Here is a 12,435-nt window from a genome sequence, read left to right as displayed (position 1 = left end):
ACTAAGATGGCAATGCCAACATAATCCGAGGCATACGAGCGCTGCAGATGTGTGTTAGCTATCTCTATCCATGCGTAAACCACGCCTCGTTGTGAATTCGCTCACCTGCCAGAAGCGCGCGGCCGCGCCGAGGAAACCAGGCGAATTCAACAGCTCATTGGAATTGAGCCTGTGTGTTGGAGCAGGCATGGTCGCGTGGTCAGCACGCGCGCATGGTAGTCGAGGTGTAGCAAGCGTCTTCGGAGGTGTGTCTTCAACTCCGCAAATGCAGGGAGAAACGCGCTAGTGGGGGCGGCTTGCGTCACTCAGGGCACACGCCTAATGTAAACACCATGCACCCTCCCTAGACTATATCCATCTCGAATTCCACAGTGACTACGCAAGACGCAAACGATCCCATCTCAATACCTTCCTGCTAACAACATCAATACGTAGAAGCCAACATACCCAACCTCCCCCCATCAACCACAACCACACTCCCATTCAAATACCCCCCAGCCCTCCCCGCCATCCACAACACCGCGCCCGCAATATCCTCCTCCTTGCCCGTCCTGCCCTCCGGTACAACACTCGTATCCACCTCCCCATTGGGTCCCTTCTCCAACGATCCAATAATGCCCATCGCGAGCTCTGACGGGAAAATGCCCGGCGCAAGTACATTACAACGGATACCGTAAGGCACAAACGCCGTAGCCAGCATCTTCGTCATATGCGTAACAGCCGCTTTACTGCTATTGTAAGCGAACGACGCGCCGGGTAAACGCGAGAAACCGCCGATACTCGATGTCGTTATAATTTGTGAACGGACATTAGCGTGCGCTGTTTTCCTGTTGTTGCCCGCGTCGAGGAGCGTGAGGAAGGACAGCGCTGTATAATATACCGCCGTGTTGTTCACCGCATACGTGTTGGTAAAGTCGGCCATGGGCGTCTCGAGCGCGTGTGCTGCGTACTCTGCGACTGACGGCGCGGCGCATCCTGGTGCTGCTTTGAGCGGCTTAGGGCCCATGATGCCTGCGTTGCAGATGAGGAGGTTGATGTAGCCTGTTTCGGTCTCGACGTGCTTTGCGATTGAGAGAAGAGATTCGCGTGACGTGACGTCGCCGGGTAGCGGGATGACGGTTTCTGGGTTGATGCTTTTGGCGGCCGAGTGGAGGACGTCTGGACGGCGGCCTACGATGTAGATGCGGTGGGCGCCGTTGGCTGCTAGGGCTTTGGCCATCATTAATCCAATGCCTGGCGTTGTTAGAGGAGTGCTGTTGGGTTTGGTATGTGGGTGGGCTACCTGTTCCGCCTCCTGTGATGACGGCTACTATGCCGTTGACGTTGAAGAGCTCGTTGGCTGAGAGGTTTGTAGACATCTTTGGACGTTTGAGGAAAAAAAGCTTTGTAAATGTGGCCTTACGGCTTCGTTGCCTGAATATATGTCATTGCTACGGCTCCACCTTCCGATGGCTTCTGTACGACCAGCGTGCTTGCCGTGCTCGGCTGGAATGATGGGTGGTGACTTCCCTTTCCATCTTCCTTGGCAGATCATCGATGCAAACTCAAAAACTCAAGGACGGGTTCTGTAACGTGAAAGCCCATTGTATCGGTGAGGTACGGGCCAACGCGGTATCAGTCGATGTGCATTATAGCGGAGATGTTTTCTGCAAAGTAGTCGTGCCTCATAATACCGTGATCCAATCAACATCACCACCTTCCTCAAAAATGCCAGTATCAACAAACACATCAGCCGATCACTCCCGAGGTCACTTCTCCGCGTGCCAGCTTTTCCTAGCGGTAACCCACTTGAAGCTTGCACACCACCCCTCCACCTCCCCCCGTTCCGACCGCTCAACATAATCGTAAATCTCTTTTTGCGCAACCAAAATATCAGCTCTCAGCTCCTCCGCTGTCCAAACCCTCGTCTTGCTTCCCCACTGCGTCAAGAGCCTCAAACAAACCGGTTCAAACATCTCCATACCAAGCACAAACATCATCTTGCCAAGCGATCGCTGCGCTTCGTCCTTTGGCCATTGTCCGACTGGCACGTTGACTTGGGTCGTTTGGACGTCTTCGAAGCCTGCTTCTTCGAGATAGGTGTGGTGCATGTAGAAGAGGCCGAGTGGACGGCCAGATTTGAATGATGCTTCCATGAACGCCACGTAGAGTTTCCGTAGGGTAGGCATGGGTATGTTTGCTGCTGTGATCTCCCCTGGGCCCATGGGCACTTGGCCGAGATCCCAATCTGCGAGTTCAATACATCCACCGGGTGAAAGACTCTTGTATATCTCGGCATATACGTCTTCCCAGTGCGTGAAAGAGCCCTTCATGTTTCGTAAATGTATGAGCTCAAAGGAGTCGCTAAAGTGCCAGCCAGGTTCAGGCTGGGGGGTAAGTGTTGAGAGATCAATAGTCAAATGCTCCTCGGGCGTAGGCTCCCTTCCTTGCTGACTGAGATCGACCGTTGACTTGGGCTTCCTCAGCGCGTCGATGGGAGTCCGATTAGCCAACTCATTGGCTAGATCTAGAGTAGCGAGCTGGTTGATCAGCTGATCGACATCCATCTCTTTTCCCCAGACGTCAAGGTCGTCCAGCTCCCATGTCACCCTGGCATCGCCCAACGTGGCTTCGGTGGTGTCTATATCCCATTCCGTCATGTCAATTCCGACAACCTCCGCGTGCGGGTACTGACGCGCCATGGCAACAGCCCAGTGACCTGGTCCAGTGCCCAGGTCGAGTATTCTTCGGGTAGTAGGCAGTAATTTCGCAGTGGTAAGCTTGCCATGAAGTGCTCGGACGAAGATTTCATGCTGTAGAGACAAACGATCCTGCTCTATGAAGTCGTTGTGCTGCTTGTATACGCATGGTAGGTAGTACGTTTCATTACCGTACGTTCGTCCATTTTCATGGAAATATTCTAGATCGTCGGAAGCTAATGTGCGGACAGAGCGACTGTCGAGATAGGCGTCAGCTTTGTACACCGTACGATGGTCGTTGGTGGCTGATCACCCGTAAGGCTACAGCAATCGTTGTTGATCCTTGGAGACTGCCGAGTGGATCTACCCAGGTGCCCCAACGACCACGTCACAACGCAGAGTGGCAAATAACTGCAAGAATAGAAGACAGCAACGTACTTAGACTCGATCGACGAGATACTCTCCGAGTCAGCCCGTCGGCGTTTGAGTGGAGCGCCTGTGAGAGGGGCAACCACGTCGCCGGGTGGTGGCTGTCCCTCGTCCATGGTCTCGGAAAGCCGATGCAAAAGATCTAACGGTTCTCGTTAAATAAATAAGACAAGAATGACAGGTAGACGGAAGAAGTAGAAATCATTCGTCTCTTGGGTATGTGCTGCATCCGTAGTACCCTAGCAAACGGGTGCTAAAAGCTGAGGTTCTGCATGCTAAGCGATGGTCGCTTGATGCTGGGGGCGCGTGGGTACTGCGTATACGGTCTACATGTGCTGGACCGTAAACGGAAACGGGCGACTTACGGCGAGAAGATCGGCAGGCGGTAGAGGAAATCGCGCTATGTGGGTGACTGACGCGATAGTTGATGGTACGCGGGCGACCGACGTAGACGTGTTGCAGCACGTTAGTAAGAGGTGGTCAGGACCGCCAATACCTCTGTTTGCTAAGAATTAGGCCTCGACCGATGCTCATCAGACTCTGAACAGCCACAAAAGCGGTAGCTGACTTCTAATCATGTTGGCTATGACACGGACGAATTACCAACCCAGCTTTAGACAGCAGGCTATCTATGTTCGACCTTCGGGCGGGATGATTGACGAAGGGATGCGCTGATACTGAGTCAACCCGTTGGCGACATGAATGCGTCCATCGCTATGTTACAACGCAATCTCCGGTTCGTGCTACGTGTTCGCAGGTGTTAGCGCGTAGGAACCCAGACCCTGCTGCCGGCTTGCAGCATGTCACAAAAGGTCGTAGCACAAGTCCAGAACCAGACTGCAGCAGCCTCTTGCTGATACTACCGCGGAGAGCAGAGTCCTAGACGTCTCAGCTGGGCTCTAGGCACAGACTTTTGGCGCCGGGCTTTTTGACGGTGCGGCCATGCTACCGGCGCCAGCGGAGCGGATCCAGTAGATCGTCAACCGGACTGCCGGGAGTGAATGCACCATCTTGTAGCTTTTTGCACAATGTGTAGGGCACATTTGCTTCGAGGCCTTTTGCTTTGCTTCATCTCTCACCATCCTCCACGGAGACTTTTCACACCTAGCACGCAGAGGAGTAAGCTCGACGCGGACGAGTCATTGCTGGTCACGTTTGATCCTAGCAGATGCAGCGGGTGCCGCCCGATGTATGTACGAACCAGAGAATCGACGGGTTGGCGACCAGGGATGCCGGGGTATCAGCTGTCGGTGCTGGTAGGAGTAATCTATCTTTTGTCTCCATCAAAAACCATACATAGCAAGTGATAGACAGGAATGACCGACCAGCCTATCGAGGAGCATTCCAGCTCTGAAGTCGGTCGGGCGATCCTGCAGTAAACGGGAAAGGTGCCGGACAACCCGGATCCCGGGAGGTGCAACCAGAGTGAGGCTGATTTGCAGGCCCCCTACTCTTTCTGATGCGCATCCGTGCCGCGTCCATGTGTCCGAGGGGAGTTTTACATAGCGGGTCAGAGTAAGCAGGAGAGTTGTCTGTGGAGAAAAAGGTGAGACTGAAAGGAGGCGCGAAGTGCGGTGTGCTAAAGTATTGAACGCACAGTTGCGGCGCGGGCGAATTACACCTCACGGTGTGATACACGGAAGGAGCGAATGAAAACATTGGCAAGCGGAATACGCTGGGTTTTTCCGATTCAATATCGAAGTGACGTCAATTCTAATACACAGGCTACGTTTCTCATTAGGACGCAGTTCTTCTATAGACATGCTCTATACAATCAGTCGACCTCTTGGCTCTCAAACTTGGGTAACCGTGCGGCAACATCTGACCAGGTCTCTTCACCCCTCACGATGTTCGCAACGGCCTGAGCAATCTCCTCGAGGCTTGCGCGCACTTGGCCAGTAGTGTCTCGGTCTCTGAGTGTGAATGTGTTGTCCTTGATGGACTGGAAATCGACGGTGATGCCGAGAGGTGTACCAAGCTCATCGTTACGCTGGGACGTGTTAGACTCTGATCAAGAATATAGGATAAACGGAGTACTTACGGCATAGCGCTTGCCGATTGAGGCACCGGAAGCGTCGACGCGGTTGGAGACACCAATCTTCCGCAGTTTGTCCTTCAGTTTCCGTACAAACGGATCGAAGTCTGGGTTTGAGCTGAGCGGCACGATGAGCACCTTGGTCGGTGCGACGGCCGGAGGGAAGGACAGGACAGCCTTGGCTTCGTCGTCCTCGCGGGTCCAGTAGACATGTTCACATAGAGCCTGGTTCAGTCAGCAGGGTATACATAGCTCTCAACGCATCGGTACTTACGTAGAATATGCGGCCAATACCAAATGACGGCTCGATGACGTTTGGTGTGTATTCCCGTGTGTGTTCTACTCGGGTCTGCTTCGATATGGTAATGAGCTCCTTTGGTACCTCGACCTTGCCATCACCAACTTCAGGAACGTCAATGACGATCTTGCCCTCCTTCTCTAGGTCTAGAGATAGCTTCTCACGGAGATCTTGCGACAGTGCTTCGATGGCCGCTTCGACAGTCTTACCGTCCTTCTTGAAGGTGGGACCGAACTTCTTCTTGTCGAGTTGGCATTGCCACTCTTCAACCTTCTTCGGCTCCTTTAGTGTTTCACGGACAATAAGAGGTGCACCGGTCTTCTTCATGTGGACTGAGAGATCGTATGCGCTACGGTCAGCACAACCGACACACTCGATCCAGCCGTATGATGTGAGCAGCTCAGCGTCCCAGCAGTCGGCGGCGTAATGGGCCATTTCATTGGCCATGTGCTGTCTAAAGCGAATCTTCTTTGGGTCGACGCCGAGCTTGAGCAGGAACAGCTGGATACGGGCCAAGAAGTAACCAAGTGTCTCGTTGTCGACCAGACCCGTCTCGACGGCCTTGCCAATCTTGGTGGTCTCAACAGTGGTCTTGCCTGAAAGCTGTACGTCCCGGTTGAGCAGCTCAAGCTCAACGTCCTTGACTTCCTCGAAACGTGGGTGTTTCTTGCCGCCCTCTGGGTCGACAAAGTGCTCGATCTCAGCCATTAGGAATTCTCGCACGCGTAGCAGACCCTGTCGCGGGGAAATTTCGTTGCGGAACGACTTGCCGATGGAGGCGGAGGCGAAGGGCATTTGCTGGTTGTTGTGGTCTAGCAACTTCTGGAAGTTGACGAACTGACCCTGTGCGGTCTCGGGACGTAGGTATGCGGGCAGATTGGACGAGGGGCCGATGGAGGTCTGGAACATGAGGTTGAATGCGACGGGTGGTAGGAGTTCGCCATTGGTAGCGGGGTTCTTGATGTCGTACTTCTTCATGAGGAGGCCGAGCTCTTCGCCGTTGTAGTTGTCAATCTTGGCCAGCACCTCCTCGATCTCCTTGACCATGGAGTCCTCCAGCTTGACGGCCGAGATGTTCTTGACCTTCTTCTTTTTCTTCTTGGGGTCCTCCTCCTCGGCCTCGACCTTCTGGCCGCGTGCCTCCTTGTCGCCCTTCAGCCTGGCCTCGAGAACCTCTTCGACCAGGTGATCGGCTCGGAAGATCTCGCCCGTCTTGGGGTCTTTGCACATCCAGTCGGCGAACTTGTCCACGTGCCCGGAGGTCTTGAGGACCTCGTGTGTGGTGAGGATGGTGGGCTCGACCTTGAGCATGTCCTCCTCGAGGACAAAGTGCTCGCGCCATATGTCGACGATGTTGTCGGTGAGGGCAGAGCCGGGCGGGCCGTAGTCGTAGAGGCCGGCGACACCACCGTAGATGTCGAACGAGGGCGCGTAGAAGTATTTGTGCTACAATGGCTGCTGTTAGCACAATTGGACAGTGTTTGGGCCGTCGCACTCACCTTCATAAGCTGCTCGAAGGCAGCGCGCTCGAAGGGCTTGCCCTTGTGGGTCGTGGTATCGCTCGGCATGGCGACGTTCTTCCGCTGGGGCAGGGTGACCTTGTATCGCAAGAGGGGTGGTGTGGACGAGAAGTGCTTGGTGGGATGAGTCGGCGGAGGTGGGGCACGATATTGGACGGGCCTACGTAAAGGCAGACGCGCAGCAAGTTGGGGGACGCGCACTGGAATTAGGCGGCGCATATACTACGGCTCCTCTCTTGCATGCGACAAGAGAACACTAATGAGCGACGCGGTCTAATGTACAAAAGGCCTACAAACTTCGGGCACGAAAACCAAGAAAAACGATGCTTCGAATCTCGACACGCCTGAGGCTCTGCTAATGTGTGGCGCGCCAAGATTACGGAAAAGCACAGGCCGCGGCTCCACCGAAAAGTTGAGCAGCACCGTCTTGCGGACTCCACGGCCAGTGCGACACACACCAGACCACACACTCCAATACGGACCAGTAACGTGACCCCGCTCCAACATGGCCTTCTCCAAGAGCCCCAATGTCGCCTCTGGGATCAAGCCCAAGAACAAGCTGCGCAGACAGGCGGCGCATCTCTCCATCAAGAAGGCGCGCGAATCAGAAAAACGAGACGCAAGACTCCGTCGCAAGCGCGAGGAAGAGAAGAACCCTGCGCTACGAGAGGAGCGCTTAGCACAAAACAAGCCTGCGACCATCGACGGAAAGCGAGTATGGGACGAGCCAGTCGGCGACGAAGAAGATGCGCTGGGTTGGGCCATTGATGTGGAGAGACTGGCAAAGAGGAGAAAGGTGGAGCAAGAGGAAGCGGCACAGAAGGAGGGCGAGGATGGCGAAGACGGTGAAGACGGCGAGGAGGAGGGCATACTAGCGAAACTGAAGAAGCGCGACCAAAAAGCAGGCGGAGACAACTCGGACGACAGCCAGGACGACGAAGCAGACAGCATGCTCGACGACTCCGAATCCGAACCCTCTCTCGACTCCAACGATTCCGACCTAGACTCCGATGCCGCCTCTTTCAAGCCCGGGAAACGCGCCTCCAGTCCCAGCGCCACATCCACAGCAACAAACCTCGAACTCTCGCCCGAGTTCCTCAAGCAAAAGTTCCCCTCGATATTCAACCCGCGCACCGACGATCCCCAGATCCTGATCACAACCAGCATCAACTCGACGCTGCACAAAGAAGCCGAGATCCTCACCTCCCTCTTCCCCAACAGCACCTACATAAGACGGACCCAGCACGTCCACGCGCACAAATACAGCGTCAAGGAAATCGCCGGTTTCGCGAGCGCACGCGGCTACACAGCCCTCGTCATCCTCATGCAAGCCGAGCACGAGAAGAAGCCCGACGGCCTCGACATTGTCACCCTGCCCGACGGACCGCATTTCCACTTCTCCCTCACAAACTGGGTCGAGGGAAAGAAGCTGCCCCGCCACGCAAACGACACAGGACACTACCCCGAGCTCATCCTGAATCAGTTCAAAACTCCCCTCGGTATCCTCACAGCCCACCTCTTCCAGAACATGTTCCCTGCGAAACCAGAGTTGGAAGGGCGCCAGGTCCTCACGCTGCACAATCAGCGCGATTATATCTTTGTGAGGAGACATCGCTATGTGTTCAGGGATAAGCGCGAGACCGAGAAACCTATTGTGGGGTCGGATGGCAAGCCGCTTCCGGGCGTGGAGGATGTTAAAGTGGGTATGCAGGAGATTGGGTAAGTTTTGCTATATCTTTGCATATATCATTAGGAGTAGACTGCTAACGTGAATGAACAGACCGAGAATGACGCTCAAACTCCGCAGGATAGATCGCGGTATCCAATTCAAGAGTGGCCAGGAGTGGCAGTGGAAAGGCCGTATGGAGAAGCAGAGGACGAGGTTCAATATGTAGATGTCCCACACTGGAGAACTCGTCTGCAACAATTTTCTTGCTTTGTTGCAAGCAAATATTATACTCTTTGCACGATTCGTTGTTGATATCTATGCCAGCCCCGTGCTGGGAAGCGAACAGTACACTCAATATATGTCACGCGCTTTTCTGTGCAAGTGGTCGATGAATGCAAGAATAACGTTGACCATACGATCTAGTACGGTCCGCACTTGCTACACACTAACCCGGGTATCGTACAATACTATCCTACGCCACCCCGTCCGAGTCCCTTTTTAAACCACCCCAAGACGAGGATAACTACTCTCAAACATGTGATCCGCCCTCATCGTTCAAGCACTATGTGGCACGCCCATGTTGCCGCCACCCCGATAGCCAGTCCAAGAATGACCTCCGCGACCGCGATGATTAGAGGGACCAGATGAGTGACTGTTGTGCGATCGGCCACGACGATGCCGTCTCAAAACAGGGTTTTCGGCATAGTAATATCCCTCATGCCAATGGCCACTGGGTAAGCGATTGTGTGGCTGACGAACAAGGCTCAGCCTTAGAAAGGCATTTTCGGGATACTATCTTCCTTTGTCAAAATGGCCACCGGCACCATGCGAATTGTTGCCTGGCAGAAACTCGCTGTATGACAAGTCGCCACGGCCCGGGCTCAGAAGGGGAGATTTGGAAGACTCTCCTTCATTCCGCAAATGGCCACTATCCTACTTGTTGCCGTAGCCGCCGTATCCGCCCGGGGTCATCATGCCTGTGGGTCCAGGAGTATTCGACGCCAGACCAGCTGGGTGGTTTGTGGGTGTGCTTGGGCCGTCGACACCGTGCCTTGCGTTTCCGGGATAGAAGGTGTTGTTGACACCTTGCTGGAAGCCTGTTAAGCCTTGCGAAGCCCCCTGTGCGGCAATGACGGCTTGTTGCGCTGTTGCGCTGGCTGGTGGTCCGACACCAGTGAGACCCCACATGTGGCCGCTCATCTCGTCGGGAATGGTTCCGTCGAAGATCTTCTTTTTCATGTCCCAGAAAACGACTCCTGTCAGCCATGCGTCGGATCCTGCTGTGTGTGAGTTGCCCACACGCTGGCAACCGAGCTCATCGGCGAGATCTTGAAGGCCGGACTTTGTGCCTAGATTGTTGAGTATATTGGTTGCAGTAGATCCGATAACACCGCGCCGAACAAGGTTGTTCGCATGTCGCCAAAGGTACTTGACATCGAGTAACTTGGGGAAGAAGACATTGACGAGCTTGCGGTACGTATCCTCATCCTCGGGTAGCGATTGTGAGGTGAGCATCTTGAGCATGTATGCGAAGTCGTAACCACTATGAAACGATATCCAGTTGACATCTTCCGACAGAGTCATGCCCGATGTGGTGAGTAATGAACCGAACTCGACAGGGTCGATGCCTAGCTCCTTGTGCTTTTCGAAATCGGCGCCAGACTTCTTAAGCATCTGTATTGACTCCTCGTTGTACATGTCATCTTCGAGGGAGAACTGGAAGTTGAAGGACCATGTGCATGGGCAGACGACGATGTTGTTTGCATGTCGCTGCAACGATTTTGGCTTGTAGTTCAGGTCTGTAATGTCGAGATGCGATGGCGGGATGTCGCCTTGTACGTTGAAGAGGGTGACGCCGAGTTGGATGATCTTGAGCAAGTCGACGTTGCAGCGCACGGTCTGGTAGTGATATGAGGCTTTCGAGTTGAAGTCTCCGATAGGCCGCGCGACAACACCGGGGAACTCGGTGTCCTATTCAGAGAGTGAGCATGAAGTCCATGAAGGAGAGGGAGAGGTAGAATGGAAACTACCCCATCAAAAGAAGACGTTGCGCCACCGTTGACGGCTGACTTTACACGCATCAGACAAAGCTCCCAAGCAAGAGCTGTCCGACCGGCTGGTAGGAAAATGGCATACTGACCATGCTGATGTAGGGGTACTGGTCGATGAGCGAGCGCAGCATGTCCATCTCCTGGTGCAGATTCGACCGCCAGACCTCCCGTATCCGCTGTCCTGCAATGCCTTTAGCGCCGTCCTGACCACGAGCAGCATTCTCTTGTATTTGCGCGCCGTGGGCAAATCTCATACGCGCTTCATGCCCGTCGAGTCCTGTGCCTCCGCCTGCCCCGCCAATTGCTGCTGCTGCCCCAAGCCCGGCTCCGCCCAGTCCACCACCCAGCGGTGCATTTGATTGGAAGCCGCCCTGGTGTTGGCCGAAGAGATTCAGATTGTGTGCCTGGTTGCCGCCGCCGAAGCCTCCATGTTGCATGTTCTGCTGCTGGTGTTGCTGGTGCAGCGGTTGTTGTTGCTGCTGTGGCATTGGGCCCGAGAGATGCGCGAAGGGATTTGAGAGGTTGTGACCGGGGAAGCGGCCCCCGTGAGGCGGCATTGTGAAGCTGCTGTAGTGGTTGCGACGATTCGCGTGTGCGTGGGTGAGGTGGATCCCGTGAATGTTCGTGCAGGTGACGGAATGATGGATCTTCTTGGATGCCTAGATGAAGCTCGCGAGAGTCGTGGGTATCCTCGGGCTGTACGAACGCGTCTGGGGTGGTGATAGCGATGGGGTGCGGGCGATGTGTGAATGGTGTGGGGAGAGAGCAACCGCAGTTGACGACGTGCGGAGGCCGTGCGTATGATCGCTCGCCGCCAAGACATGTCGAGATGCGACTGACGATGGTCCAGGAACCACCGACGCCAGCTTCCACAACCGCCTTGCCTCACACCAGCTGCTCACGAGGCCCATAGAGTACGTAAAAAAGCCACACGCGCTCAATTGATATGTTCTTCTCTGCGCGCAACAATTGCTGACTATGCCAGTTCCATCACCATGGCACCACGCCCCTCCATCACCGGCTTCGACCCCAAGAAGTTCGCCGCGGCCTCTGCGAACGGTACCAAGGGCGACCCATGGGCACGATAGTACGCTTTATATCACGCCCCATTCCACACATACTTACCTTCCCAGTGAGCAATGGCGATACACCGGACCCTTCACCCGCTTCAACCGCTTCAAGGGCTCCTTCCCCGGCCTCGGCATAGCCACCGTTGCATTCGCTGGATACCTCGTTGCCGAGCAACTGTTCTTCGAGGATAAGGGCCACCACGAGGAGGGACACTAAGAGGTGGTGTTGAAAGGAAGCGCATACAGACAAGGGCGTACCGGTTGCTTCAGGTTTCGTTACTGCGGGATTGTACATATGGAATACCACACAGAACGAGCAAACAAAACTTTCATCATCTCCGGTTACCTTGTTGAGCTGCTGGATCGCTGATGGACGGCGTTAGATGACAGTGAAGTCTGGCTCAACAACGTGTCCAGCTGCCTGGAAATCTTCGCAGGAGATATCACGACAAGGCACGGATAAATATACGAACCAAACTGACCTCTTCAGCTCTTCTATGTTCCGCAGTTGTGGTGAAGCCTACGGAAGCGTACTCCCACTGTGCCAATTCACAGGACCAGGACAACGCGCTAACAATCGCAGGATGGACGCTGAGTTATCAAATGAACATCTTCTCCCAAGGCTATCGATCGCGCGATTCGTAACCGCAAGTACGCGAGAGCTTGCCGAATTCTGGAAACATCG

At 54.6% G+C, this 12,435-nt stretch overlaps 4 protein-coding genes across 4 annotated transcripts; 1 reads left to right on the top strand and 3 right to left on the bottom strand.

Moving 5' to 3' along the window:
- Positions 1 to 1,748: 1,748 nt before the first annotated feature.
- On the bottom strand, positions 1,749 to 3,223 carry J4E92_008014 (uncharacterized protein; the record flags this gene model as incomplete). Its single annotated transcript, XM_051499372.1, has 2 exons — positions 1,749 to 2,934; positions 3,117 to 3,223. The coding sequence occupies 2 exons, from the start codon at positions 3,221 to 3,223 to the stop codon at positions 1,749 to 1,751; spliced, it is 1,293 nt and encodes a 430-aa protein (XP_051350621.1).
- Positions 3,224 to 4,881: 1,658 nt separating this feature from the next.
- On the bottom strand, positions 4,882 to 7,008 carry GRS1 (Glycine--tRNA ligase 1, mitochondrial; the record flags this gene model as incomplete). The annotated part of the gene is made up of 4 exons (XM_051499371.1): positions 4,882 to 5,097; positions 5,149 to 5,367; positions 5,417 to 6,886; positions 6,940 to 7,008. 4 exons carry the CDS (start codon positions 7,006 to 7,008, stop codon positions 4,882 to 4,884), a joined length of 1,974 nt encoding a protein of 657 aa, XP_051350620.1.
- A 457-nt stretch (positions 7,009 to 7,465) lies between these two features.
- On the top strand, positions 7,466 to 8,855 carry J4E92_008012 (uncharacterized protein; the record flags this gene model as incomplete). Its single annotated transcript, XM_051499370.1, has 2 exons — positions 7,466 to 8,679; positions 8,741 to 8,855. The coding sequence occupies 2 exons, from the start codon at positions 7,466 to 7,468 to the stop codon at positions 8,853 to 8,855; spliced, it is 1,329 nt and encodes a 442-aa protein (XP_051350619.1).
- A 707-nt stretch (positions 8,856 to 9,562) lies between these two features.
- J4E92_008011 (uncharacterized protein) lies at positions 9,563 to 11,237 on the bottom strand (the record flags this gene model as incomplete). Its single annotated transcript, XM_051499369.1, has 2 exons — positions 9,563 to 10,600; positions 10,770 to 11,237. The coding sequence occupies 2 exons, from the start codon at positions 11,235 to 11,237 to the stop codon at positions 9,563 to 9,565; spliced, it is 1,506 nt and encodes a 501-aa protein (XP_051350618.1).
- Positions 11,238 to 12,435: the final 1,198 nt, after the last annotated feature.

The sequence above is a fragment of the Alternaria infectoria genome (assembly GCF_024043175.1).
Source record: "Alternaria infectoria strain BMP 0036 chromosome Unknown scaffold_14, whole genome shotgun sequence".
Lineage (NCBI taxonomy): Eukaryota > Fungi > Ascomycota > Dothideomycetes > Pleosporales > Pleosporaceae > Alternaria > Alternaria infectoria.
This window is presented reverse-complemented; position numbering and strand designations above follow the sequence as displayed.